The 26,881-nt window shown below is 38.6% G+C and overlaps 1 protein-coding gene across 2 annotated transcripts in view; it reads right to left on the reverse strand.

Annotated features, from left to right (window-relative positions):
- The window catches only part of PEX7 (peroxisomal biogenesis factor 7), a 42,563-nt gene that overhangs the window by 9,655 nt on the left and 6,027 nt on the right, over nt 1-26,881 (reverse strand). Inside the window, exons 4-10 of one of the 2 annotated variants that reach the window (XM_066994245.1) lie at nt 25,743-25,820; nt 25,330-25,438; nt 15,845-15,951; nt 15,244-15,357; nt 11,522-11,577; nt 2,935-3,031; nt 2,444-2,543 (exon numbers count right to left, since the gene is read on the reverse strand). In XM_066994245.1, coding sequence (XP_066850346.1) covers nt 2,962-3,031; nt 11,522-11,577; nt 15,244-15,357; nt 15,845-15,951; nt 25,330-25,438; nt 25,743-25,820 — 534 coding nt within the window. In that variant the 3' untranslated portion in view covers nt 2,444-2,543; nt 2,935-2,961. Of the gene's footprint in view, nt 1-2,443; nt 2,544-2,934; nt 3,032-11,521; nt 11,578-15,243; nt 15,358-15,844; nt 15,952-25,329; nt 25,439-25,742; nt 25,821-26,881 lie in introns of those variants that run through there. The other variant, XM_048075758.2, reaches the window with a different exon arrangement.

Consider the following 26,881-nt stretch of genomic DNA (forward strand, 5'->3'; position numbering starts at 1 on the left):
CTTTTTCTTGACATGTAAAAGATACTTCTTAAATGCTGAGGTTCATTGGGCACAGGCAAAGAAAATACCTTCTGGCTAGGCAACAAAAGTATCATGAAGAGTGAAAGCAAAGGTTAATGACCAGAATGATACATCATTTGACTATAAATGAATAGCCTGTCCATTAGCAATAAAATACCCTGGATGCATGGAGTTGTGAAGCAGTTCCAATCTCAAGTTGTAACTCCTTCTAAAACATACAGTGAAAATCAGGACTCATACAAATACAAGACGAACAAGTGCTTGGGACTCATTCTCAGTTCTTGATAGAGAGCAGACATGACAGCAACCTACCTATTGGGAACAGCAGCGTAATTTAAGCAGATAATCTTTGCTGGATAAATGTAGAAGTCAGGGAAAGGATACAAATGCTCAGACTGGAAGCAGCTGTAAGTGTTCAGAAAATGTTCATTCTTTATCTGGTAGTTACAGCTGAATTCTATTACAGTTTTCTGTTTTCTTTTTTCCTTTTTTTTTTTTTTTAAAACAATGTTTACATTTCTCATTGCTGTGATATCCAGCCTTCACAATACATTAAACCAATTCAACAGAAAAAGCAGGGGAAACTTAAAGCTGTTGCAGATGCCAAACTTCTGTCTGGAAGGCACATTGGCCTGAACTATGTATGGTAAGTACCTCAGACTTACCAGCTGGTACTTCTGCATTAAGTCCAACACAGGACTTGTAGAATTTCTATATGGAAAAAAAATACCTGGATGCACGAATGCCCTACGTAGGCATAATGTAGACGGGTATACACACCATCATTTTCCTTTTTCCAACACCCAGGTACAGGTGCAGCTGTTTGCTTTGAATTCATTATCTATCATCAATAAGCCTTGTTCCAAGAAGGCTGTTCCATACATTGCAGTTACAAAAGAAAGAATATCCTTTCAGCAGGAACACAGAGTTTGACAGACATATCATACAAAAAAGAAGTCATATTTAGCCAGTCAGAAACGCCATCCACTGTAACAAACACCCAGGGCTCTTTCCAACAGGCTTAGAATCAAGATGTAATCACACTCTCAACACAAAAGAAGAAAAATCTTTTTGTCATCTCATTCAGATCCATGGCAAAATCCACACCAACTTCATGGAAAGCCAAGCTGCACTCAAAGCATGCTATGATATAGCAGTGCAAGGCCCTAAAGCACTATGCTACACTTCCAGCTCCCTCTGGCCCCAATTCAGTCATAATCATCTGTGCAGTCACTTGGGATGAAGCTTTACTTCCCAGCAACTGGCCTTTATGCTCCTCTTTCCCTGCCCTGTTCCACTCACAAATAACCTGAAACTTCGGATTTTTACTCAGCCTTACAAATTCTCCTACACTGTTCACAGCACGGCCTCATGAACAGCTACTGCAGCACCCCTGAGGCAGCAGAATTAAGGGAATGAGCAATTGGGCATGAAGCTCTTCAAGCCTGTGCTGATGCCAAGAATGGTTCTCCCTGCATTAAGCTAAGTATATTGCCAAACTGACACCTTTCTCCTGTGTCTTTGTACCAACCAGCAGAAATTTGGATGGTTTTATTTGCTTTGCCTAGCCAGACTTTCATCACAGATGAAAAAAAGTAATTTTTATCTAAGATTAAAAAAAAAACCAAACAATTTCACTGTGAATTAGCAAAGAACCTAGATGTAAATAACACCTGAGGCACATTAAATACTGTATTTGTCATAGTTGACTCAGTGGCAGTAATTTCTATGTGAAAACTATACACTTATAGGTATTACAGCAAATAATTAACTTTATTTTTAGTTTTCTTCTACCTTTCTTTTCAGAAGAAAAAAAAAAGGTCAAACTACATATGATGATTCTCTGTTTACAAAACAGAAATTATTGTAGCAACAGAAGCAAAGGACAGAATTCTACTGTGACCTGTACACAAACACGTGCCCTTGCCAAAATGAGTCCCACTCATTCACATTTATAGTTAAGGGTTTTATACTTCTAAATACATTTTAAGCCTCCTACAGTACTCCTGCTATTGTGACAAACCAAGACTTGGTATCACATGTGACACTAGCAATGCTTAACTTGAGTTTTCAAGTAGACAGAACAAAGCTCTGTGTCTCAGCTTGGCATCCTCGGCACCCCTCTCCATTACTCTTCCTTCCGAAATAAAGCTACCACATTTTCCCTGAGCTCACCATGGCTTTCAGCTATCTCATTTTGCAATTCTGCCTGTCCTGCCTTCCTCTCCGGCCCGATGTGAGTAACTGCTTTATAAATAAATGTAGACCTAAAGAGAGGTTTATTTAATAAGCATTCGGCCAGATTCACTTCCAAAAGCTTTCTGCGGTCCAGTGGCTCTTATTCAGGATCCAAGATGGAGTCCAGCCTCAACTGAACTAGCTAAAACAGGCAAGCAAAATGTAAATTCGTCACACCTCTTACCTGACCACAGTTGTGAAGGCTTAAATCTAGTCCACATGTAAATTCAGTATGATGCTCAACTGTTTCCAGCAAAGGGTTAGGCTTGGAAAAGTCCCAGAATCTATACAGAGAGGAAGGGAGGGAGGGAGGGAGAGAAAATCAAACAAACCACAATTAATGTAATTGAAAGGCCATTTTAAAAATATAATGCAAGATATTGACAAATCTGTTGCTGCCAGGGTATTTAAAAGAGCAAACTCATCCACTTAGGGAACATAATTAATCATATTCCTGCAAAGCCATCTGCTGATTTGCATAAATTAAATTTCACTGGGCAAAACTGTCTTTGTCTCCTGTTGCAGAAACTGAGATCAAAATTGGCACCAAAGACCAGCTTTTGGGACAATGATGAAACAGAAGAAAATGTAGGGTAAAATAATATTCTTATATTTCTTGATAGCTGAAGAATTTTATCACTGGAAGATATTAACACAAATTACGATTTTTCTCACTTTTTGGTACTGTTCAGTATGGGATGTTTATTTATGGAAAATTACGTTTTCATTCATGACACTGGTCATTCCCTGTCTCCAATCTGAGACTGTGTTTCTGTAAAACAAAATACAATATTATAACTTAATAATAAATTTGTACGACAAAGATCAGTGGCATTAAACAGTTAATTCCACTACGGTATATTTCAAAAATAAGTTTTCCGTTCCAAGCTCAGTTGATATAAATGCCTAAGAAATGGATTTCTGAAGTGTTCTACTTCTCCAAGCTATTCCCAGAGTAGATGCAATGTAGTTTATAGCAAGTATAAAAGAGGTATAAAAGAAGATGGGATGTAAGTATAGGTACAACAAGAAACCTCAGTTGTAAAACACGGATTCAGGAATAGAACTTTCAAGCAATCATACACGGACAAGACACCATAGCCTAATGATGGCACAGAAGAAAGATTTGTTTTTCGTTTTCGGCCTGTATAGTATTGCTTAAAAAGCCCACAGACCGCAGAGCACCGCACAGTTTGTGGGCTAACAGCTGTAACCAAATTTTCTGCAGATTGGGTTTTCTCACAGTGGTCAATGATTAGCTTTATTTCTTCTGTAACAATCACAGAGGCCTCTGCCTTACTCCTACTGGAGAAACTGACAGTAATTAATAAGAGCAGTTCATTATCAGACCAACTACACCGAAAGCTCTGTATGTTCAAACCAATTCAAGTAAAATAGCAAACACTGGAGCCAGCAGGGTCAGTTTGTTTAAAGTGTAGATGTTATTTCCTTAATAAATGAGCAGAATGGTATCAGCACAATGGCTACGCCATAGCAACAACCCTCTTAACTTTTTCCTAGTACCTGAGATCTAAGACAAACAGCTTATTTCACAAGAGAGGAGAGCAAAAAGACCATTTCAGCATTTTCACCCTCACCCATTTTTCCCTAAGAACCTAAGGAAACCAGTCTTCTTGTCTCTAGGTAAGTGGTAGCCTTCCTTACCACATGAGCTCTCTACTAACTCTTTGTAAGACAGTTGCTCGTAACTGGAAATCAAGATTAAAGGAGACAACTTTAGATCTATATGAACAGAAACTTAGAACTAAGACCGTCTGACCAATTTCAAAAAGAGTAAGGCAAATTGGTGGTTGCTGTATGAAGTGATGTTTGCAAAATGTCAGCAGCAGTACAGAGTTTGAGTACTACAACTCAGTTCAAGTTCCACAGACTGTCTGGGACCTTTGTTTTGATATAAAAACACTTACTAGAGACCAAAAAACGTACAGTCTCAGGACTGAAAACCACTGATGACAAGATAATGGTGGCACTGATAACTCACTGCAGTACCAAGTGAAAAATGCTGTCTGTAGCCCAGGTTCCAAAACCAGCATGGTGCCAATTTTTTGCTCTGCCTACTCTTTGCTCCCTGATTTGTCCCCAGAACATGAATTTCGTAAAAGGGGATGCAAAACCCTATCTCAGAGATGTATATGGTCTTATCACAGCTTCTAGATATTCCCCATCCTTTAGTATCGTAAGTCTACAGTGGAGATCGGTTCACCATGACACATGCACCACTCTTCATCAAGCACTTGGAAAGGCCAGTCGGCTAAAAATAGGTAAGCTGGAGATGAGAAACACAAAAGGGGCTGTCACTGACATACAGATAATACCGTATGTAATTCTTCGCTCAGAGGGTGGTGAGGCCCTGGCACAGGCTGCCCAGAGAAGCTGTGGATGCCCCATCCCTGGAGGTGTTCAAGGCCAGGCTGGATGGGGCTTTGGGCAACCTGGCCTGGTGGGAGGTGTCCCTGACCAGGGCATGGGGGTTGGAACTGGGTGGGCTTTGAGGTCGCTTCTAACCCAAACCATTCTATGATTCTACACTGTATGCATCTGTACTCTCTCAATATTTGTTTTATCGTGTGCTCACAAAAAGCCAACTTTACCTTTCAAAAAGACACGATACATTTTGTGGAGAAATATTTAAACATATTCATACCACAAACTGAGAAATAATAGTTAGCCTCACAACCAAAAAGCAAAAAGGAGTTATTTAGAAGAAAAAGGATTCATTTTCCATAAGAAAAAAATATTTAGATGCTGCCATAGTTAAACATTTACTACTTGAAAGTTTTAATTACAAACATTTAACATTCATACAGAGAGACCTGTTTATTAAAAGAAAAGAGAAAATATACAAATATCCCTTTGCTGTGTTCACCAACAATGTTATAGTGCTATTACTAGCACCAGAAATTTGTTTGCAACCTTTGGTGACTAGCTCCCGTGTTCAGAATTTTCCTAATTTTAAGAAAAATTTGATCACATTAATACTTACTTCAAAAGAAAGCTACCACGTGCAGGCAGGAAAATGCCAGTGGAATTATAAAATACAAGAACCTGGGCACTTGTTCATGTGTTATAGTAACTAGTATGAAATTTTGGTACTTGTCTTAATCCTAAAAGAAAGTATAAAAAAGAACATATGTTGTTTACACTGATTTAGGAGTGACTGTGACTACCTTCACAGTCACAACGAAGTTAAATCATAATTGAAAAGTTCCAATCAGTTTTGAATTAGGTTAATTTCAGATGTTATGCCCAAAGATATGATTACCACTAGCAACTTTGCTGCCAATGGGAATTTTTATAATGCTGCAGGAGCTACTATCAACTGAGACATTGAAATTAACAGGTTCTTCTACTGCAGAGGATTCAGTTTCATGCTTGAAAACACCATTGATAAGTATTTTGATTAACAGGAAGACATTTCCTAGTTAGGAAAAAAAAATGAATAAGTGAGTAAAGAAAAAACATTTTTTATTTTTTTTTTTAGCTTGAAGAAAAAAAGGGGAAAAAGAAGCCAAGGACAAATAACTAAAGTAAAAAAAAAAAAAAAGCTTGTTTTTTCTTATGAGCAGCATTATTCCAGAAGTTCTGAAGACTTCTTTGCGATCCATGTTACTGAACTTGTACACAGTGATGGGGAGGTGGAGACAGTGGTTTACCTTAAAGCCTCTTTCAGAGATGATAACCAATACAGAATAACTTTCAACAAAAATTGCTTTTTTGCCTCAGAGGCAAGATTCTGTGAATATCTTTCAAGATCCGGCCTGATATCAGCTTAATGAAGTTCTGCAATTTATCAGATCATCTGTTTAAATTTGAGTGAGCACTGTCTGTGCCTAATGCACTAAGATCTTTTTATACTGAAGAGTCTCCAAAAATATAAAATTACTATTCCAGTAAGAGATGACACTGAAGTTCTTTCAAACTGAATTTTGATAGAGATAAGGCTTAAGAGCATGCGTGCAGACCTAAATAAGTCCTGGAAATGTTCCTGCACTTTGTACATTTCCTGACGTTTTAATGATTCGTTTGTGTTAAAACCACTTTTTAATTAACCTGCATTTTTTCTGAACTCTTCCGAAGAGTAAGGAACTAGCATAGAAAAGGTTGTTTTGATGAAGGATCTACTAGACAGAGGGTTAAATACAAATCATTATACTCAAGTACAAAAAATAAGGCTCAAATCTACCACACTGTTTATTTTCTTAGCCCCCAGCGTGAAGTTGGCATGTGAACTAGCTTTCAGTAGCTTGACTGCAATGCACACAAGCAATTATTATAATTTTTAAAGGACTGCCATTCTGTGCTGTTCTATGGATTACTATCCAAATGAGACTTAAAAAAAAAAGTCACAAGTCTTGAGTAGATTTGACAAGATACAAAATTAATACCACACACTGGAATCCCAAATCTCTTACCTGTTTCTATATATAAACATTTATATATATTATTTTTTGTTCTTAAATTGAAATGTGTATAGTCATGTGTGTATATAGTCACGTCCTCATGTGTGTATGTGTATGCGGTTACATACACATCTGCATGCAGGCACGTATGTGTACGTGGAGCGTATGGTGCATCCACTCAAACTCAGAACATTCCTAAGTGAACTCTGCATCTTACTGTGAGCTACACTTCTCCTTGCAAGTGACAGTAAAGGATACATGGTAGAGGTACAACATAATATTAATATTATATTCTTTAGAAGAGACCTTCCCAAGGTGTCATGGTGACAAGTTTCCCCTGTTATACAAAATATTTTTCTTGTGCCATGTTTGTCAAAGATTTTCACCTGCCCTTCTTTGTTATTTGCTTACTCATGCTAAAACCAGGAGCTAATAGTTTTCTAAAACTCCTAAAAAACTGTATTTCACCTCTTCAGCTCTGATCCATCTGTCCCTGGTCACAGCAAGTAATTGTTTGGACAGAAAAATGCCTGTAGTAAAACATGTCACTTTGTGAAAAGGTCTCCACACCCTGCATTTACAGGCACCATGGTATATGAGCTAGGAGCTCTCCTCCTCTTTGCTGACTGTTTCACAAATGAAATGTCAGAGCTGAAACTGCACTAGATGTTGGTGCTACATGGAGCGCATTAGTGCCAAACCTGAAGGATATACAGTTGGTGTCAGAAATGGGAAGAGCACTGGGACACATTAAAGTCACTTAAATGCATCAGCTATTTGATTATTAATCACACTGCTCAGACAAGGCCACTGGAAGAAACCAACCACCAGTTTTTATTTTGGACTTAGAAGCCTTTTGAGAAATCATACGCTGCAAACCAGCTGGCACTGCATCAGGAGAGTAAGACCACATAAATAAACCTCCCTCCACAGTCCACCATACAGTATTGTACAAGAAGTACATCTTAGACATAAATAAAACTAGGCACTTTATCTAAGACAGAATGCTGGTACAGCAGTCTAGAAGGTTATATACACACGGACACCACAGCACTTACACTGTCAGCCTCCTGGCACCGACCACACAACAGAGGATTTCACTGGCAAGGCACTGCCCCTAATTACATTAAGCAAGAGTGTAACAATTAAAGCAAACTAGGAAAAGGCTCTCAAGAACTTATGTACTTCACAGCTCACAAGACTGGAGCGTCGCAATGGCTCCTCAGGAAAGCGAGGCTAGGAAGGTGGCTGTCTGTGTCCCACTGTAACTCTAAAATCCCTAAGAGGCTACAGCTGTGCTGCTACACATGAACTTCTAATTCTCCATTTAGTTTCCCTGCTGCACACAGGTGTCAGGCTGCATTCAGATGGGAAGTGAAAAAGCCTCTGACATTATGCTATTCCCCACACGCTTCTCTGCCCCTCACACCTTCACTTCTCTTCAGGCTACGGTCGCTCTCCCCGACATTCCTAGTTGGATGCCTTCCTCAGTAGGTTAGCAAGCCTGTTGGCAAAGATGCTCTTGCCCTACTTTAACAGATGGATCTTACGCCTGCCTTGCAGTACCCATCACACAAAGAGGGCCCCATGGTTGTAAATAACAAAGCCTCGTTTGTGACAGCAACCACACAGCCAAGCAGCAACTTGATGAGTAGGCCTTTTTCTACCTGGCCCTTTCTCCTTCACTGTCAGAATCAAGGAAAACACCACCTGGGTTCCCAAAGCCATGTAGCTGCTCAATATATTCATGGTCACCTCTTCCAGTAATACTAGAGCCCATACTCATAAGTGGGCTCTGAGGCTGGACAAACCCTTGCTGTCTCTCGGCAGCCTCCTGGAACTCAACATGGGGCTGCAAAGCCTTTCGAGACATGAAGCATCTACCTGCCACCCAGCTTGAAGAGGGAATGCAAGAGGAGGTAGTCTCCAGTGCTGACACACTTCTTGCTCTCGGTGCAGACACTTGATTCAGGCTCAGCCGATTCTGACACCTGTCCAGAATGAGCTTGTTCTTGCTCATCCATTCCCAGGGCACTAAACTTGTTCTCTAACTCCAAATTCCAAATTGGAGAAGGGGACTGTTGTGTTGCCAGGTGTCGCAAGTTTCCAGCCTTCTCCATCAGGGGAATCTTTATCTTCTAGTTCCTGAAGCATAGTTGCTAACTGTTCCTCCTTCCTTGCAGAGGTGAGAGCCTAAATCCCAAGGCTCTCACCTGACAGATCTCTCTGAAGACCCTGCCAATCTTGCATTCATCATCATTGATGGTATGCAGTCTGCTCACCTCCTTCACCTCAGTGCAAATATCTCCCACAGGTGACAAGATCACCCCCAGCCCCAGGTACTCCCAGCAGACCTGGAAGCCAAGAACGTCCTCTCTAATACTATCAAGGTTGAGGACTCCGACGTGCCAAGGACAACTGCTCGAGCAACTCCTTGTGGAATGTCACCATCATCACCGGACAGTCTCAAGCAGTCCCACACTGGCTGGAGCAGAGCCTCTGAGCCCTTTTTCACCTCTGCATGTTCCTGTTCACTGTGCTCTAGAAGCTGCACACCAGGTATGCAGCCAGTCCCCAAGCTGCCCAGATGTTTGACAGCGTTCATCCTGCTGATAAAGAGCTGTAGGCATTCTCTAAACAGGACGCAGTAAGCAGAGACTGTCTGCTAGAAACAAAGGCTTGCAGAAGCTAACCCTCACTGCCTCCACAAGTTCACATCATAAGGTAGCGTGACTTGATGCAGTGGAGGAAGGAGGGAGCGTTGGCTTTATTCTCATCCTTCTCAGCTTCCTTCTTCTAGCACTTCTGGCTAACACTTCTAACACTTCTGGCACTGCCCAGTTTGCAAATCCCTCTCTTCTTACCATAATGCTTGCACACCCAATGATCTTTCCATGCTGTATTGCTCACAACTCCACCCTTCCCTCACTCCCAAAGTACCCACACCTCCTCTCATGCCATCACCAAGAGGGGAATGCCACGCTGCCCAGGACATGGAAAGGTAGGACTACAGCAGAGAGCCACTGCAACCCAGAAGCTGTCCAGTCAGTCAGCATGTGATCCCTGGCTGGCCCCAGCGAAGGTAACAGCCTGTTCCTTCGGCAGCGGATCTGTTGAACAGAACTACCATCAGTGAGGAGAGGATCCTTCAGCTGGCACCTGAACTGTAAGCACAGAGATCAGGTCCAACCACTCCTAAAGAAACGCTGTCCAGATCCAGTCATTAATCACAGCTTTTTTACAAAGCCCAGCATGGGAATATTACTTATCTGAATACCAAAGCACTAATTTAATTTAAAACTCTTTTACCTTAATTATCTGATAAAAAGTAAAATGGGAAAAAATATACCACCAAGACTGCAAGTTTGTAAGCATTAGAATTAATACAGCAAGCATGGGACTGAGACACCAAAACAGGTGAGGGAAAGAAAAATCTGATTTAAGGATACAACTCAGATAATTAACGATGTACTACTCTTAGCTCCTTTAATGTTCAGGGCATATACGCTTTGAATTTTAAGCACAGTAAATTGAGTTGTGGTTTTAAGAGCAATCAGAACTCTACTGTATAGGAAAACACTGCTACTTCTGTTGCCTTGGGGAAAACAGTAAGTTATACTTGCTGTGAGAAATTTAATTTTTAATCATTTAACTTATCTGATTTTAAAAATTTACCACTTCAATGCTTCCCAGTGTGGGGTTTTACACACAATAATTTTCTGCTTTAAAACCACTATTCTCAGGTGAACTCAGGTGAAAGTTGCTTTACCATGTAAGACTGTCACTATAGATATTATGTCTACAGGCAAAAAGTAATAATCAAATATTATAAAATCAGGAATTCAGAAATAGATTTGTCTGGAAATGTCCTTTTCCTCTTTAATATGCAACATCCAATTTTAAAAGATGTGAATATATAAAAGCATACGTTAAGTCTTAATCACTTATTTTAGATTAAATTTTAAAGCCTGTACTGTACTGTATTCCTAAAGTATGTTATAGCTAGAACAGCATAAAATACAAGCCTTTGGATTAAAATTTTACAGAAAAAAAAAGGTTAGACATATCACCAGCAGTACTTTCTACTATACAATTGCAAATGGTGTAGAGGTTTTCTCTTTCAGAGTCAATGAAAATGAAACTGATGATGTTGTCAACCTACCCTAGGAACAGATGTAACATCAGCTCTTGAAACGTAAGCTTTCTTGTATACCAACCTGTATATCTTAGGCATTTTTAAACATCTTTTTTGGGAAAGAGTATTTTTTTTCTCCTCTACTGATCTATCTAACAAGCTTACCAACTGCTTTCAATATGGTTCCACTTGTTAAGAAACAGAGAGAAGCAGATAACTTGTATTAAAGCAGATACCTCTATTATAAAATCCTCAGCAGTTTCAGATTTACTGGGCAGCCAGGGGAACTTGCTGAAGTACTGTCTACTTCAGCATACATACTGTAGAACAACACTAAGGCTTTGTCAGATACAGGCAGGTTGAAAAAGCTTTGTTATAAAAAGCTTAAATAAAAATAAAGCACAGAAACATACCAAGTCACCTACCTACATTCACTTTAGAGAATGCTACCTTCCTATCAGAGACTATCACAGCCAGACAACTATCTGTATTAGAATGATGTGAAAAGGCTTCCAGAAAGCATCTGTCAGCACAGACATAATTCAGAGGACTGAGTTAGCCTTTAAGTGAAGAGCCCATGTATTTTCAACATATTTTACAAGGAGAGAAAATATCTGAGAGCAACTGCGCTTCAGTATGTCCACTCCAGAACTATTTTCTACTGCAGGCAATATAAAAGAAGATATGCAATAAAAAATTACTGTACCTCACAGTAAAATCATAGGAGCAGGAGGCCAATAAAGTTGCATGGAATGGTGAAAACTGCAAGAAAACAAAAACAGATCAATTTTTAAAGTAAAAATATTGTGAGCATATACAGACTTACTGTAAGTAGAAAGTTACCAAAGTTTAACTATTTAAACTGTCTTTGTAGGTACCACATCATGTTGTAACAAAACAGACATCAACAAATTTCCCCACCGTGTTTCTAATTACAGGGAATGCTCTGTGAGATCCTGGTTCAGTCTGATTTCATTACAGCACTGCCAAGTAACCCCGCTGTAAAGTTAAAAAGTTTTAAAACAGTCAGATAAACACTCATTAAATTCTGCTTTTGGCTGACAACCTGAGTATCATCTCATCAGACAAAGCAAGTTTCAGAAAAGCTGGGTCATCTTAGAGTGAAAATTTGTGCCATGCTATAGAGAACATAAGATATATTACTGTCATCAATTCCATGTCCTAAAATTTTGCATTTATTTACAGAAATTGGAAAATCAGGGATAAGTTGAAAAACTGAAGTCAATGTAATGTCACTTTCTAATCTCCCCCTCTCCTGCAAGGCATCCTATGTGACATACTCTTCTACAGATTCTTGTAGACAAGTCTAAAAACAGCGCAAATAGAATGCAATTTGGTGGAAATTTTCACCTTGATTCCAGCTTTTCAGCAGCCCTCAATTCCCAATCATTTAAAGGCCTGTATTTCTTAACAAGATATACAAGTCACTGACCTAATTTGAAATACAGGCACCCCACACCTTGGTTCATAGGTAAGATTCTTCCTGCAAGACTTCCAGTATTGCTCACAGCTAATAGAAATTCAATAGCTAAGCTTGGGCTATCACCACAACTGCCGAGAACGCAAAGTATGTTCCTACAAACAAGGATCTCTTGAGTTTAACTCAAAAGCTATAGGTGTATTTCAGTCTTGAGATTGGAGACAGCTAAGAATATGAGATATCCAAATGCACCAATGCCAAGACCTCCTGAGAAGGGCTCCAGATGACCCCAGCGTGCTGCTGGAGCCCTGTGCTGCAGTGCGAGATCAGAAGCAATCTGCAAGAATCCTGACAGCGTAATGCTGGGTCGAACTCCCTGCCCGCCGCAGACCTGACAGTCAACGCAAGCTTGAACAAGTGAAGAGAATACAAAGGACAGACAACTGACAGCTGTGATTTCATGGTTGGTTAAAACTAATTTAAGAGTGTGCTGCTGCCAAGACTGGTGGCCTTTCCCCTCCTTTCCACTTCAGGCCGTGCTCATGCCCCCTTCCTTTGTGTCACGGCTTTTAATCATGCAGTTGAGGGACAAATAGAGTCAGCTTAGTGATCCAGAAACTAGCCACTTTTAGGGACAGATCTTCAGCCAGAGCAATCAGCCAAGCCAGCGTGCTGCACAGCTTTGTAATTGCCAGTGCCAGCAAGCCGTAGGGGAAGGGACACTGGCAGGACAGGGCAGAACGCCTCTACCGAGGTAGCATCCTGGTGTCTCTCAAGGTAGTCTGACAGGTGAGTCACACCACACAGGCATGGACACCCTCATCACCACTAAGTGCTGGCCTGCCTCTTGTATCTCATGTCCGTGGGACCACGTCTATCTTCTAACACCACCTATAAAAGCCTGCTAAGATGGATTAAAAGCCACGCACTCTCACATACCTCTTCCTTGAAGATGTATACATATACAGCCTCCCCTCTGTCTCCTTAAAACCACTTACTGAATTGACCTCAAGGCTGGGTGCAAAGAAAGTTCTGGCCAACTCTTAATAAGCATTTTAAGGTGTGTCAGAAAACAGGGAACATTAGGGGCCTTAAAATGGAAACTTAAATAAAACTGTGTAAGAATACAAAAAAATACCCTACTCAGTGAGGCCAACTGCCTCCTAGCCCTGTGTTTTGACTCCAGTAAAAGCAACAGAAGATGTTCTGTAAAAAGAGCTTGTGAACCCAGGCACCTGTCATCGATTTCTTCCATACAGTATGTCTGGCTGATGGAAGATTAGCGTAGAATCACAGAATCACTGCAGTTAGAAGAGACCTGTAACGATCATCTAGTCCATCCTGCCTTGCTCAAAGGTCAACTACAGCAGTTTGGTAAGGGCCACATCCAATTAGGTTTTGAATATCTCTAAGAATGGAGACCAGTGTCTGAGAAATCTCTCAGTTTAAAGAAAAAAAAAAAGCTTTTGATTAAACTTTTTCTTATGTTTAAATGGAATTTTCTGTATTTCAATTTGTTCCCATTGCCTCTTGTCTTCTCACTAGGCACCGCTAAAGAGAGAGCTAATTCCAGAAGTCTTACATTATCTTAATTAGATGATCTTTAAGGTCCCTGCCAATCCAAACCATTACACGATTCAAGTCTACAATCTGATATGTAGAAAAAGTACTTTCATCTGTTTGTAAACCCATCTTCTTTTAGTTTCATCAAGCGCCTCTTAGTTCTACTATCAGGATCAGTTCTACTATTCAGGATATAATGAATAACAATTCTGCATTCACTTTCTACATTTTACTGTGAAGACTTTGTTACGAATCCCTTAGTGGCAGAGCTGTTTTCAAAAGATCCCACATCCCAGTAACTCCCAGAGAGTGAAAATATAACATTTAAAGCTGTATTGATTTAACTTTCTTAATGCCTGTCAAAATGGAGTTAGAGAATGATCTGCCACTGCTAAACATTCTTCTGCTATGAAGAACATTTCACGGAGCCTGATTAGAACATGGTTGTGCTGAAATTAAATCAGAAAAAAAAGACATGGACAGTCACCACTAGTGGAGGTAGCAGGAAAGGGTAGCTAGGATAAGCAAGAGCTTTTCAAGCTGTCTAGCTACAAACAGGATTTGTGATATGGAACCTTTCCCATAGTTATCGGGAAAAGTTTCCCTTAGGTTTCTGAAAAATTACAACCCAAATGTGGTAGCTTTTAAAAACATTTTAAAGCCACAGATCAAAAACGCCAGGGTGAAGCGAAACGAAGTAGTGACTCAGGGTATTTATTTTCTGCCAGTTCAAGCTTCCAAGAAAATATTCATTAACATACCTTTTCTTGAAAGGCTTTGTAATGATCAGGTATTATCTGTACCACACTAACCTTATATTAAATCACAGACCTGTGTCCTGCTGCCAACATACAATACTAATTCCAAGCACTGTGACTGTGCATCCAGAACAAACTCCCAGCAACAGGTGATCTAGTAGTACACAGGTCCCGTACAGTCATCTGTAGCTGTTCATGCATAGAGTTTCTAAACTTACTTGACTATCAACATTTTCTTTGTATACACAAAAATACACATTCACAACCAGTTTTCTACCTTGCCTTACATCAATACTGACATCTTGTATCAAAAGAATAAAGCACAGCACCACCTAAAAAAGTAATAAGGGAAGGTCTTGCTTCCATCTAAAATAGCCCATATAACTTAGCTTAAGTAAACCTCCTATCCCTCTCTAAATCTCTGGCATGCTCTTCCATCAATATATTGACTTTGAAGATATCATTTCCTTTGAAAGCCCACCAACCTGCTAAACATCAAACAGGTTTTACAGGCTAAACCGAACTGTTTCCAAGAACTGCCACTCTACCATCTAAAATCTTCAACATGTTTTTTCCTAGTTATTAGATCATGTAAAATATTATCGCTTCCCAGAAAAGTTTGCATAAAATCCAGTGATGGGTGACAGTGAATAAAATACAACTTACTTTCACTCTTCTGATAGCATAGGTATGACCAAGCAAGACAAACACCGGTTGCCGGACGTTTCGCAAATCCCAGCCTTTCAAACTGCAGTCAACTGCACCGGTTACCAGCAACTTCTGATGATTTGATACAACACAGATATATCAGGACAACTTAATTATTAAATTGCAAAGATACATATCAGGAAAATGTTAGCTATAAAAGTTAGACAGATCAAACAATAAGACAGATCAAACAACAGAGATGAATACATCATAAATGAGGTCTCCATTGTGTAAATTAAAGAGAACAGAGAAATACAAAGTGTTTCTCCACTAAGGAATATTCTGCCCACTATGTAAAAGAGTGAACAAAACTTCACATCTACTTAGGCCAGTTATCAGTTGGAACAATGCTCTTCTGGAGATGTAGCTAGTAAATTAGCTAGCTAGTAAGAGAACAACTAGGCATGCTTTTATTCCCATATAACTAGAAGATGCATTAATGTTGCAGTAAAAAACAAACAAAAAAAAAACAAACAAAAAAAAACTGAAAAAAAAAACAACGCTGGTACTTGATGAAACTGGTTCTGTTCGGAAAACAGTTGGATGCACAGGATTGTACCTCATCATACTTGCACCAGTCACAGCTCAAGATCTCAGCCTCGTGGGCTGGTATCACAAGTTTGACTCCTGGGGCTTTCACATCCCAAACTCTTAAAGTATGGTCACCTGAAACAAAGAGAAATTCATTTGGCATTGATGAATCACTTATGGGATACAGTTAATCCACTAGCACTCAGGTAACAGTGGTGTCTTAGCTCTATGAAACACAAACTATTACATGAGGACATTCAGGCTACATCAAGCACGTAATAGACAAAGAGGTCAGAGACATGCACAAATGGAGTAAGAACTTACTATTGCTCTTTCATTAGGAAAAAAAATAGTTTCATTTTATTACTAACACTTTCATTACTTTTTTAAATTCTGATTTGATTAAAAGATGGGGTAAAATATTCAAATGGCATTTAAATCAAGCAGGAGCATAGGATCCATTTCAAAATGGACTTAGAAGATCAGAATCCTAAACAATTTTTCTCTGCAAATCAGATGAGAAAAAGCACCTACACACATACTTTCAGCATGCAGAATAGTGAACAGTGTTTCAAGCACAACTTGTCTCTGCATTTTCGATGAAAGAAACATTTAACATATATTATCTGTATTCATCATTTACAAAAACTGCAGTTACTGTCATCCATTGACAGATCAGAAGATAAAGTCATTCTGCTGTAACTGCTACACATGTTAAATGCCACATTTTCCCTAACCTCTGAGCACAGAGTCGCACCTGCATGTGTGCACGCACGCACAAAGGTCTTCAGGGAGCAATTAAGGGAGTACAGCCTAAGAGCCGTCAATCACCTGAGCCTCTCTCTTTCCATCAAATCACTAATTGTCCTCTAGCCCTAGGTCTTTAGCATTCTAGGTGTACACCCTTCTTGCAAAGGCAGTTGCTAATGGCTCACAAAGATAGAGAGAACCGCATCAGCTAAGACAACCATGCTTTTAACTTTTTTTCTTTTTTAAAAAATCCATTCTCTGATTAACCATGAATATTTAGCTTGGTATCCAAAAAAATGGATTCTCTGGGTCATTTGTTTACAAAGAGAGAAAACTATTTAGAATCCATTACTGTGCTGTGTTCATTCAAGAGGTGAATAAAATCACTAGAAGCTGTGTCCAAATATCCGTGATTTGTTCAAAAAGCATATATCAATACTACCTAAACTAAATACTTTGTTTTACCTTGCTACTGAAGAAATTTCTCTACCAGAAACACTTCTCTAAGTCCTCAAATTGGTTATCATCAGTAAGTGGTACGCTGTTTAGATACAAGCACTTTGATGGTCTTCATGACCAGTTGCTCGCTATCCTTAAGAACACAGTCAGGCACATCAAATCATAGCTCCTTGCAAGAACCTGCCTCTAGTCCAAACAAATACAGCCCTAAAGACACATCAGAGGAACGCTGCACCCTGTCGTCTCTGCAAGGAGACGCAAAACACGTAGAAAGTTTGAATACAAAAATTAACCTAGAGGCAGCTTGGCTGCAGTGCATGCCACCGGACCGGCCTTGTGGCACCAAGACCGCAGCAACTCTCCCTGCTTTCATTCCCCTTGCTGCCTCCAGCATTTTCAGGAGCGAGTCAGCTGAAGACCTGGGCACCACTCGGGTGGTTCTCAAACCTGTGCAACATATGGCGGGGAAGGAACACGGCCGGCAGGCGCCTGGCACAAGAGGCGCTGCGTCCTGCTCAGCTGCTCCGGACAGATTTCACTCAGGGTCTTAGGGCTTCTGGAGATACAGTAATGGCCTTCTCAAAAAGCTTTTATTTTAATTTCATCAGATAACATGGATTTGAGGGGGAAGCTCGTATTTCACTACAGACAGACAGGGTATTTTTTCTGAGCAAATAAATATTTAAATCCAGGTGAACCAGGATGAACTGCTACAGAGATGGGCCACAGTAAAGTTACAATGGCCAGAAACATTCGGAAAAGTAAATTACTCAGCCAGCAACAATTTTGACACAAAATTCTACTGTCCAAGTTATTTCTTTTCTAATAAAAAATGTTGACCCATGAGAAAGAGTTATTTTCCCTTCCTCTCTCTCTCTTTTTAAAAATTTGTTTGAAAACGCAAGGCGCAGCTGTTATTAATTATGGCTGGCACTATTTGTAAAATATTTTTAATGGGATAACATAACATGCAAGGGAACCTTTCAGTCAATAAAACAAACTGAATTAAAGCCAAAGGCAAATCCAATTTCTCTATTTAAGCTGTAAGTGGCAGAATATGTTTTTTTTTTCATAGATGATAAACAGGATGACCCTGACACACTACATATTTTAACAAACTTTTTTTTTTTTTTTTTGCTTCACCATCTTTCCATGACCTCAGAATACATACACACATGCACCCTTCAATTAAAACTGCTGTTAAAAATTTTGGAATCTCCACATTTCCATAATTCCTTTAAATCTGCACTAGAAATTGTGTGGGTTTTTTTCCACATGATAAAGCAGAAGTAGGATAATAATAATAGAAAGTACAAGTAAAGCACACCTAATACGATCATATTCACTAGCAGTCACTTCCAGTTGGCATCCCAAAGCAAGCAACCACAAAAGTGGCCAACATTTCCCCCACAAAATATTTCTATTTTTGTAAGAAGCAATTTCTCTATGGCAACAGATTTTTGCTGGTCTGTTAGATAATTATGATTCCAGATTTGTTTGTATATTGTACTTGCTTTCTTTCATTTTAATGAATATTTGTGAAATCTTGGACGAATCAATAGAACTACACAATGCATACTCATCTATTCAAAATTTATGAAAGAGATGCTAATCTATAAGTACATCATCCCCGTACATAAGACGATGACTGCTAATGTGAATGATAATGTACGACAGAGAAGAGATAAAGTTTAAGATTTAAATTTCACTTAGGTTTTATACCGGCTTTTTACTCATAGATGTATTTAACCCACATCCATAAATCCTAATTTCAAAGTCCTGTGACAACGACCAAGTAAGCCATCATTGTCAGACAGTGCAGAAGTACAACATTAACTATACAACATAGCTAGGTATTTAGGTGATTAAAAACAAACAAAACAAGAAACTTTAAGCACTAGTTGAAGGCAGAAAGGATTCATCAAGACAGATACAATTTTTTAAAATATATATATATATTTATATATACATATTTTTACTAGACAGAAAAAAGCAGATTAAAGTATTTAACCAGAATCAAACATAAAATCTGTGGGAGAACGAAGAGCAGAACCCAAATCTCAAGACTATCAAAAAACAATCTTTCTAGACGTGTTAAAATGCTCATGCTGTTCATTTCTCCCATAAATAATACAAGATAACATAGGACAGGATTAATAAAGCTCATAATATTCCACACAAAGAGACAGAAATAGAGCAAATACAAATAGCAGCTTTATTTAAATCATCCAATAGCACTCTACTAAATGCACAAAATCTACTTGCGTGTAGCACAATCTAAATAGCAAGTAAACAATTACAAGTGGAAATGTACTGGTAATTTTTCAGTCTGACATAAAACACTGTAAAGTAAAAAATCTAAAGAGCCTCTAGTTACCTCACAACACACTTCAACAGAGTCTTTTTCTGAAAAGAGTGAATTGTTGAGAAAAAAATGAAAATTTTATTTCAGTGTTTTCTGAGATGAATAAATATAGTCTTGGGAGAGAATTTGTATTTCAAAATTGACCAAATGACCTAACTTAGACTATCATATTATTAAACTGCTCTTTAGCAAATGAAAATATTTCCTACATACCTAACTCTAGCCCAACTCACCCAAAACATAATAGTTCACTGCAAATAAACTGCTACTATATTTTCTTCTCAAGTAACACGTTATTTTACAATATAACATCCTAATATAAAATATTACAATCTGAGAGTGCTTCATTTTCTAGGATGTGCTCCATACGACACTACTATGGTTAGCATGAGTGGTTAGCCATAAATTGAGGGCCAAACTCATTTCCTGAGAAGTACTGCACATTAGCGGTTCATTTAGTAAACCTCCTTGGGCACAAGACCCGGGTGAAATCAAAACTGTGCTGGTATCTCTTGAAGCAATAGATTCCAAATGAAAACATCCACCTCATTTTGTTATGTAGATTCAGCACAACAATGCAAGTAAATAAATGATATTTTAATTGCTTGTAGCATAAACAGCAGTTTAGCTAAACTGCATCAAACCACAGTAACCCTGCCGTCAGTTTGCTCTTTAGATGCTTGACTTGTACAAGGAGTCACGAGTAAATAGAAGCCTTTAATTTCTTTTATCCCTCGAGGACAGGGATTCGAATGAGGTCTTGCAATACCTTGAACCTTGCTCACGATGACATTTCTTTTAACACATTCACAGACAAGTAATCAGAAAAGAACTCACAAGAAGCAAAGAAAGGACCCCAGCCCTCCTGCCCATACCTTACACAAACTAATGGAATAAAAACTTCCACTGAAGTATTTTGGAGCTGACATCAGTCTTCCGTTGTAGTACAATAGTGGTTTATTTCCTTTTCTTTTTTAGGAAACCAAATAAATATGAACACATCTGGAATTACTTATCTGCAATCCTCACTCCAAACAATTCCTTTTTTTGCCTCGTGCTACTTCTGAAGAAGGAAGGTAAAGTCAAAAATGTGACAATCCCAAATTTGGTCCAGGAACTTGCATGTGGAAAACATCCCTTTTTTGAGGAGTTGCACTCAAGGCAGTTCCTTTCCCACTAATTCAGTAGATGTACAACTTCCCCAGCTCATTCTCTCACACATTAAGATCCCACATTAAGATCCCAAGCACAGGAAGGTGTGCCAATATTACATGCCAGCACACTTCCTGGACCTACAGCTTGATGACCCCTCAACTACACACACTGGTCAATAAAAGACTGGTAGGCAAGGAGAAAAACATTTTTAAAGGCAAGTCAGTAGGTCAGGGCCAGCAGTGAAACCTGACCTGAGCAAAAAGTTGCTTTCCATCTTTTTTATAAGCCCACTTTAAGTATTGTAAGGCTGCAATGAGAGCTCCCCTGAAGCTTCTCTTCATTCGTAAACCAGTAAAGCTGTAATTCCAAGAGATTTTTCTCAATGTAATAAAAAAAGTCAAAAACAATCACACTTTGCTGTAGCATGAGAAATTTATTCATCCTGGGCCTTCAGTGTGAAAAAAAAAAAATCTTTATATCAATTCATTGTATTCTTTGCTCAATTACAAACACAGACATTACCTTGCAGATCTGAGAACCACTTCTTTCCCTTCCTCATCCTTTGTTAAAGATCTAATAAAAACTAAGTATCTGCCCTGATCGGTGAATTTAATGTCTGCAGTAATGATTTAAAAATGAATGCACCATTAGAACTGAGGTCTGAGTAGCTAAGATACAAGCTAACAGGTATTCTAAGTCTGGGCTTTGCTGATTCCTAAATACTCATATTTTCATTTGCTAGTGTCATATTTCTATTGAAGAATACTATAGTTATGCAGCTAAGGGCAAAACAGTTTTCATTAATTACTTCCCATTGGTAAATTTAAAGGGCAATAAAAACGTTTGATACTATAAAAGATGCTTTCTTTATAAACCACAGGACTGAGCAAGGCCTGTTGCTCTGAAGTTGTGGAGGATCATTCAGTAGAACAGATTTACGTTTGCCTACGTACTACTGTTGCATGCATCTGGCACTCTCTGTACGTGCTGCTCATCCACTTGCTTCCCAGGTTAAAAGACCGACCTTCTGGGCGAATGACACAATGACTCATTATACCCTTTTAGCCATGAAGTTACTGTTATTTATCTCATTTCTTTAATGACATTTTCCACATCACTGTTTTTTCAGCGTAAGGCAGACGTTTAACAGGGCTCTGTGATGGTGCCACCCATACACGTGAATGTCCTGCTCATCAGCTCAGAAATTGTTACTGACATCACAACAGAACGTATTTACATATACTGAATTAACAGATTGTTCTGGTACTATTAACATCTCTCATTTTCAAACAATAAAAGGTAAGTCAATTACTTAATTGCTTTTTAAGAGTACAAATGATTGTACGTGTAGATTACCGCATTATAAAGTACCTCCCGCATCCCTGCAAATGTTAAATGGAAATGTATTTGATGCTAAATAAAAGCTAATTTAACTGAAGCTCCAAACATATTCATTGCCCGTAAGGTAACTGCATTTTATTGTCAATTGCACGCAAAGCTAGTCTTCCTGTATGTATTCAGATCAAAGACTTAATGAACAAAATACTCTATGCCTAGTATCAAATTCTTTTTCATCTTTTGTATTACAGACTTAGGTTTCTTATTGTATTCACTCATTCTTTTTCTAGTCTCATAATAGCTTGAGAGAAAGTCATATTCCAAAAGCAAGCAGTTAATCTTATTAGCTTCAGGCAAAAGTTGCCTAGGCCAGTAATGGTACTTCTGAGCAACTATTTTACTATGTCCTGCAGTTGTGTTAGATTTTGTCTTCAGTGTTCACAAACTGATTAGTTAAGCAGAAATTAAACTTCTGCTAGCACCTATGTGGATTCAAATAAAGGCAGCAAAAGGGCAGGGGTGAGGCACAGGTTCCTAAGTCTCCTTTCCTTTTGCTTATTTTCAGAACAGATAAATGGGAATACATGAAAAAAATGAAAAGGGAAAAAAGAATTTACCTAAAATTCCCTAAATTTCAGGTAAAGTTTAGGTGCTTTACCTAAATTTAGTTAAATCCAAAATATTTCATTACCATTGTTTTTTCCAGTTATGTTTAACAAGATGTTTCCTGAAAGCTATTTTACTAAGACATGCAAAACCAAAGAAGCTGCAACATGAAATAGTTCATTTCTGTTCTGAAGTGCTAAGACTTTATACTGTTAACATATAGGAGAATGCATGCTTGTGGGTTGGTGTGTGAGGTTGGATGAGAGAAGTGGCACAGAGGGGAGGGAGAGAGAGAGAAAAAGAAAAACACATGATAATTCTATGGCAGCTCAGTCTCCTTCAGAGAGGGAACTCTTCAACAATATCCTTCAAAAAGGATATTGCTTTAAAACAACAATAAAAGAGATGAAAGGAAGTTCAAGAAGTGCTCCTCCAGACATATTTTCAATTTTCAAGACAACACAGTTGCAAAAGAGACTGTAAAACTTTAGGTCAGCCTTCACAGTAAGTGTATCAGACAAGGGAAGAGCAGTAAGTTAGACACAATGCTATCATGTTGAGGTTGCAGTTTTTTTCCAGCTCCAACTTTAGCCCAGTAGAAGTTCTGTCAGTGATATTAAGCCTTCTGTCCCATAATTTTCTGTCATCCATATAGCATGTGTGGATCAAAGCAACTTTTTATTTTTATTTTTTTCTGAGGAGGTCCAGCTTCCAATATAGCTCTACTTGACTTTCATCACATATCTTCACCATCACAACAGAGTGTAATTAAACACTGAACAGTGAAATAAACTGAGTGTATGTCCAATATGTCTTTCTTACAATAAGAGTGTTTGCACCCAGGGTGAGAATCATGACTACTTCTACTACCTACAGTCCTGCTGACCAAAGAAAAAGCTCCCAATGTTATTTTTAGTAGTAATCTAATCAAACCAAACCACAGGAAAATTCCCATGTAAACTAAAAAACATGACTTCTATGCAAAATCTTTGGTTTGAAGTTATTTCATTTCAGAGTACACTGAAGGTTTTATTTTGAAAACATAAGAAAAATCACCATTTTGAGGGCTTCATTTTCTTTTAATGATTTTATGCCTGACATTTAATTACAAGATTATTTCATATCTGTGTAGTACTTACAGAAGAGAAATCTTGTGTCTCTTGTGTGTTGTTTTTCCTATAAAATACTACAGAGTCATCAGTCCTGAAAATTGACTTCAATTAGCTTCAGGGTCTGGCATTAAATGTTTGTCCCTTTCAAGAGGGAAAGGGAAATTCACAAAAGAATATCTACTCTTTAGTGCTTTATCCAAAACTTTAAGCAGCTGCACCCACTGAGTCTCTCAAAGAGCAGACCAATTGTATGTTGCTTTACACGAAGTACCATCACATACAGCATCTAACAATCAACGTTTCCCAAAGTTGTTCAAGTGGCAATGGATTAGAAGAGAGTTTGACTTAATTGCCTAGAGTATCAAATTTGAAATAACTTGCTGGATCAGCAAAACCCTTTTCTTCATCTAGAACGTCACAGATTTTGTATAAACAAGACTATCATGGAAGGGAGGCTTCTAAGCAGGACTTCATAGAGATTACTACTTCTAGAATTTGAAAACAAAAAATCCTAAGCACCTACGTTTGGTCAAATTGTACTTAGACAGCATTTTATGGTAAATAGCTACATTTCTGTAGAACTGCCATACAATATACAGGGCTTAATCTTCTAAGTTTCTGTACGTCCTTTAGATAGGCACCTCAAAAGTTACTTCAATAAATCTTCAAGTTGGAAACAGCTGTGTGCCAGCATCTGCCTACCAAGCACTACTACATTAGAACAAATAAATAACTTGTCAGTTAGTCTAGTCCAACCGTACAAGTAGAGTCAGATGGAAATAGCCACACAGACTTTGTAAAATTAAAGTCGGGTCCACTTTTTCCACTGTACTTCCCACAGAATTGGGAAGACCATTATCTTTGTGCATTGAATTTCTCTCTTTAACTTTAGTAGCAGGAAGACATTTCTACTTGCTTACCCTCTTGACGTAAGAGCTAAACAAATTCTCTTTGAATCACTACAGAAGTCCAACAGACTTGAAATCAGAGATATTTAAGCCACTAATTTACAGGTATTTGCATTAAAGCAGTGTCTTACTGCCCTCAGTTTCTAACTCTGTGGCTCATAGCAGTCCTCACCCCAAACCATCTAGTCAGCTGCTGCTGGTCCACTCTTCCTTGTGCCGCTGGACCAGGAGCAGTGCTTGGAAAATGCTGTCACACCACTTTAACATCTCTTCGCCTTGTCTCTTCCACTGCAGATGCATCCAGCTCAGTTATGACTAGATAAGTCAGCAATATTCATAGCACTGGCAGAAGCAGAAAAGTGTAATTGATGATTTCTGTTTCTGAAGAACCTGACACAGTGATCTCCATCAGTACTGGAAACAATTCAACAGTAATTGACTGTGTTTTTCACAGACTGCTGATGCTTGAGACAATTTTATCAAAAGTGTAAGCCAGAACAGAAAATAAAGCAAGTAGCATATTTTAATGGTCAGTAACAAGAGTCAGATGAATGGATGAGAGTACATAAAATAACAGAAAAAACTGCCACAAGGTCACTAAAGTGACTACTAGAAAACTGCTGATCCCTGTCTAAACAGCCACCAAGAGAATAATTTAGAGGTGGTAAGAGAACCTACGTCCAGCTGCAGCAATACATTTATCTTTCCCTCTTCCATTTTTATGTATGAGGCACAGTACCACCTGCTGGACAAAGCACTGAACTAATGCAATACCATATCGGCTTTTTTGTTGCGAGAACTCCTTTACCGTCACGTTTACCTGAGGCAGATGCAAAACAGCCAGGGATGTGAGGAGACCATATAGTGCTGTAAATGACCCCTTCGTGGCCTTTAAAAGTGCGTAAAGACTTCCCCACAGCTGGATCCCACTGAATAAAGTAAAAAGAAAATTGTTGAAGTACACATGCAGTAAGAAAGGAGAGGGTTTCCTGTATATAAGAGATTTATACATACATAAAGGACTAAGTTAACTTCTTTTTACCATGTATCATGAAAAGCACTGGTATACTTAAATTGCTATCAACTGAAAGATAAAAGAACATCCCAGTTAAAACAGAATTGCAGCCTCAGTTTAAAATGGAGGAAAAATTAATCAATTTTGTTTCTTAACACAAAGAATTATCAGTTCCAAAACAAATGACATTTTTTGCTTTCAGCAGAAAACCAACATACCAGCTTGGCTGTTTGATCCCATGAACCAGACACCACTAGCTGCTCTCCTCTAGTTTGGCTCCAGTCAACACTATATGCCTACAAATGATACAACAACCTAGTTTAGAAAAAGCATTATATGTTTGAAACTCTAGTTAGCCAAAGTTCCACTAAATACACTTGGATTTGCAAATTATATCATAATCAGCAAAAAAGCCACATTGGTCAAGCATCACAGAGCTGCCAACAACACCATTTACCTGAGCAAAAATTAAATTTAGCATCTCCATCTGGCATTAAAGGCACCTATAGCCTCAGAAAAGTATCCAAAAATTAAAGATGGATCAAAATGGAGAAGGAAAAAAAAAAAAAGACAAAATCCACATACACCCACCACCACTAGAAGTTTCTAGCACAGTAAAAAGCCGTAACTCAAATTGATTTCTGATCTCTAATCCAATTTTATTCAGATATCTGGTTTCTAATTGCTAACAAGGTAAATGACATCTCTCTACAGAGCTGACAATGGAGTTGACTGAGGTTTTAGCTGACTAACCGTAAATGCTTTATTATTTCTAATTCTCAAAAGAACTGCATGCCGTCAAATACTCTTGATTTTCACATTTTCCAAGTTCTATGACACTCTTCTTTACTATCCATATCCTCAAACAAATGAGGCAAAAATAAAAACCCCATTTCCTTCATGACTAATCATTCCAGCTATTAAGACGATGCTTTTCTCTGTGAAGCTGAAATAAGCTCTCCCTTCTCTCATAGTTTATTCTAACATCGATCCCCCTATCTTGATAGAGAATACCTTAACTCTATCCACCATTGCTGATTTTTCAGCTCTGCTGCCCCAGCAAAAACATAAAAGCTCTAAGGTAGTCATTCAAATAGCTTCAAATCTGAAAGCCTCAAGAACAGGTACAGGTTCCAGCTTCAAACGCACTGTACCTTTACCTATACATTGTAAGACACATTCTATTCCTTATAATTTTTACCTCAGACTAAAATGTTGACTATTCACCAGTGTTTCAAATACTAATGGTCTCTGGAGCTCAGTAAACTGGAGTGGGACATGACCAATTCCAGAGCTGATGTGGCTAAATACTAGCTGAAACAGTTCATTTGCTTCACCTGCTGACCTAAGCAGACCT

Source organism: Anser cygnoides, chromosome 3 (assembly GCF_040182565.1).
Source record: "Anser cygnoides isolate HZ-2024a breed goose chromosome 3, Taihu_goose_T2T_genome, whole genome shotgun sequence".
In the NCBI taxonomy this organism is placed as follows: domain Eukaryota; kingdom Metazoa; phylum Chordata; class Aves; order Anseriformes; family Anatidae; genus Anser; species Anser cygnoides.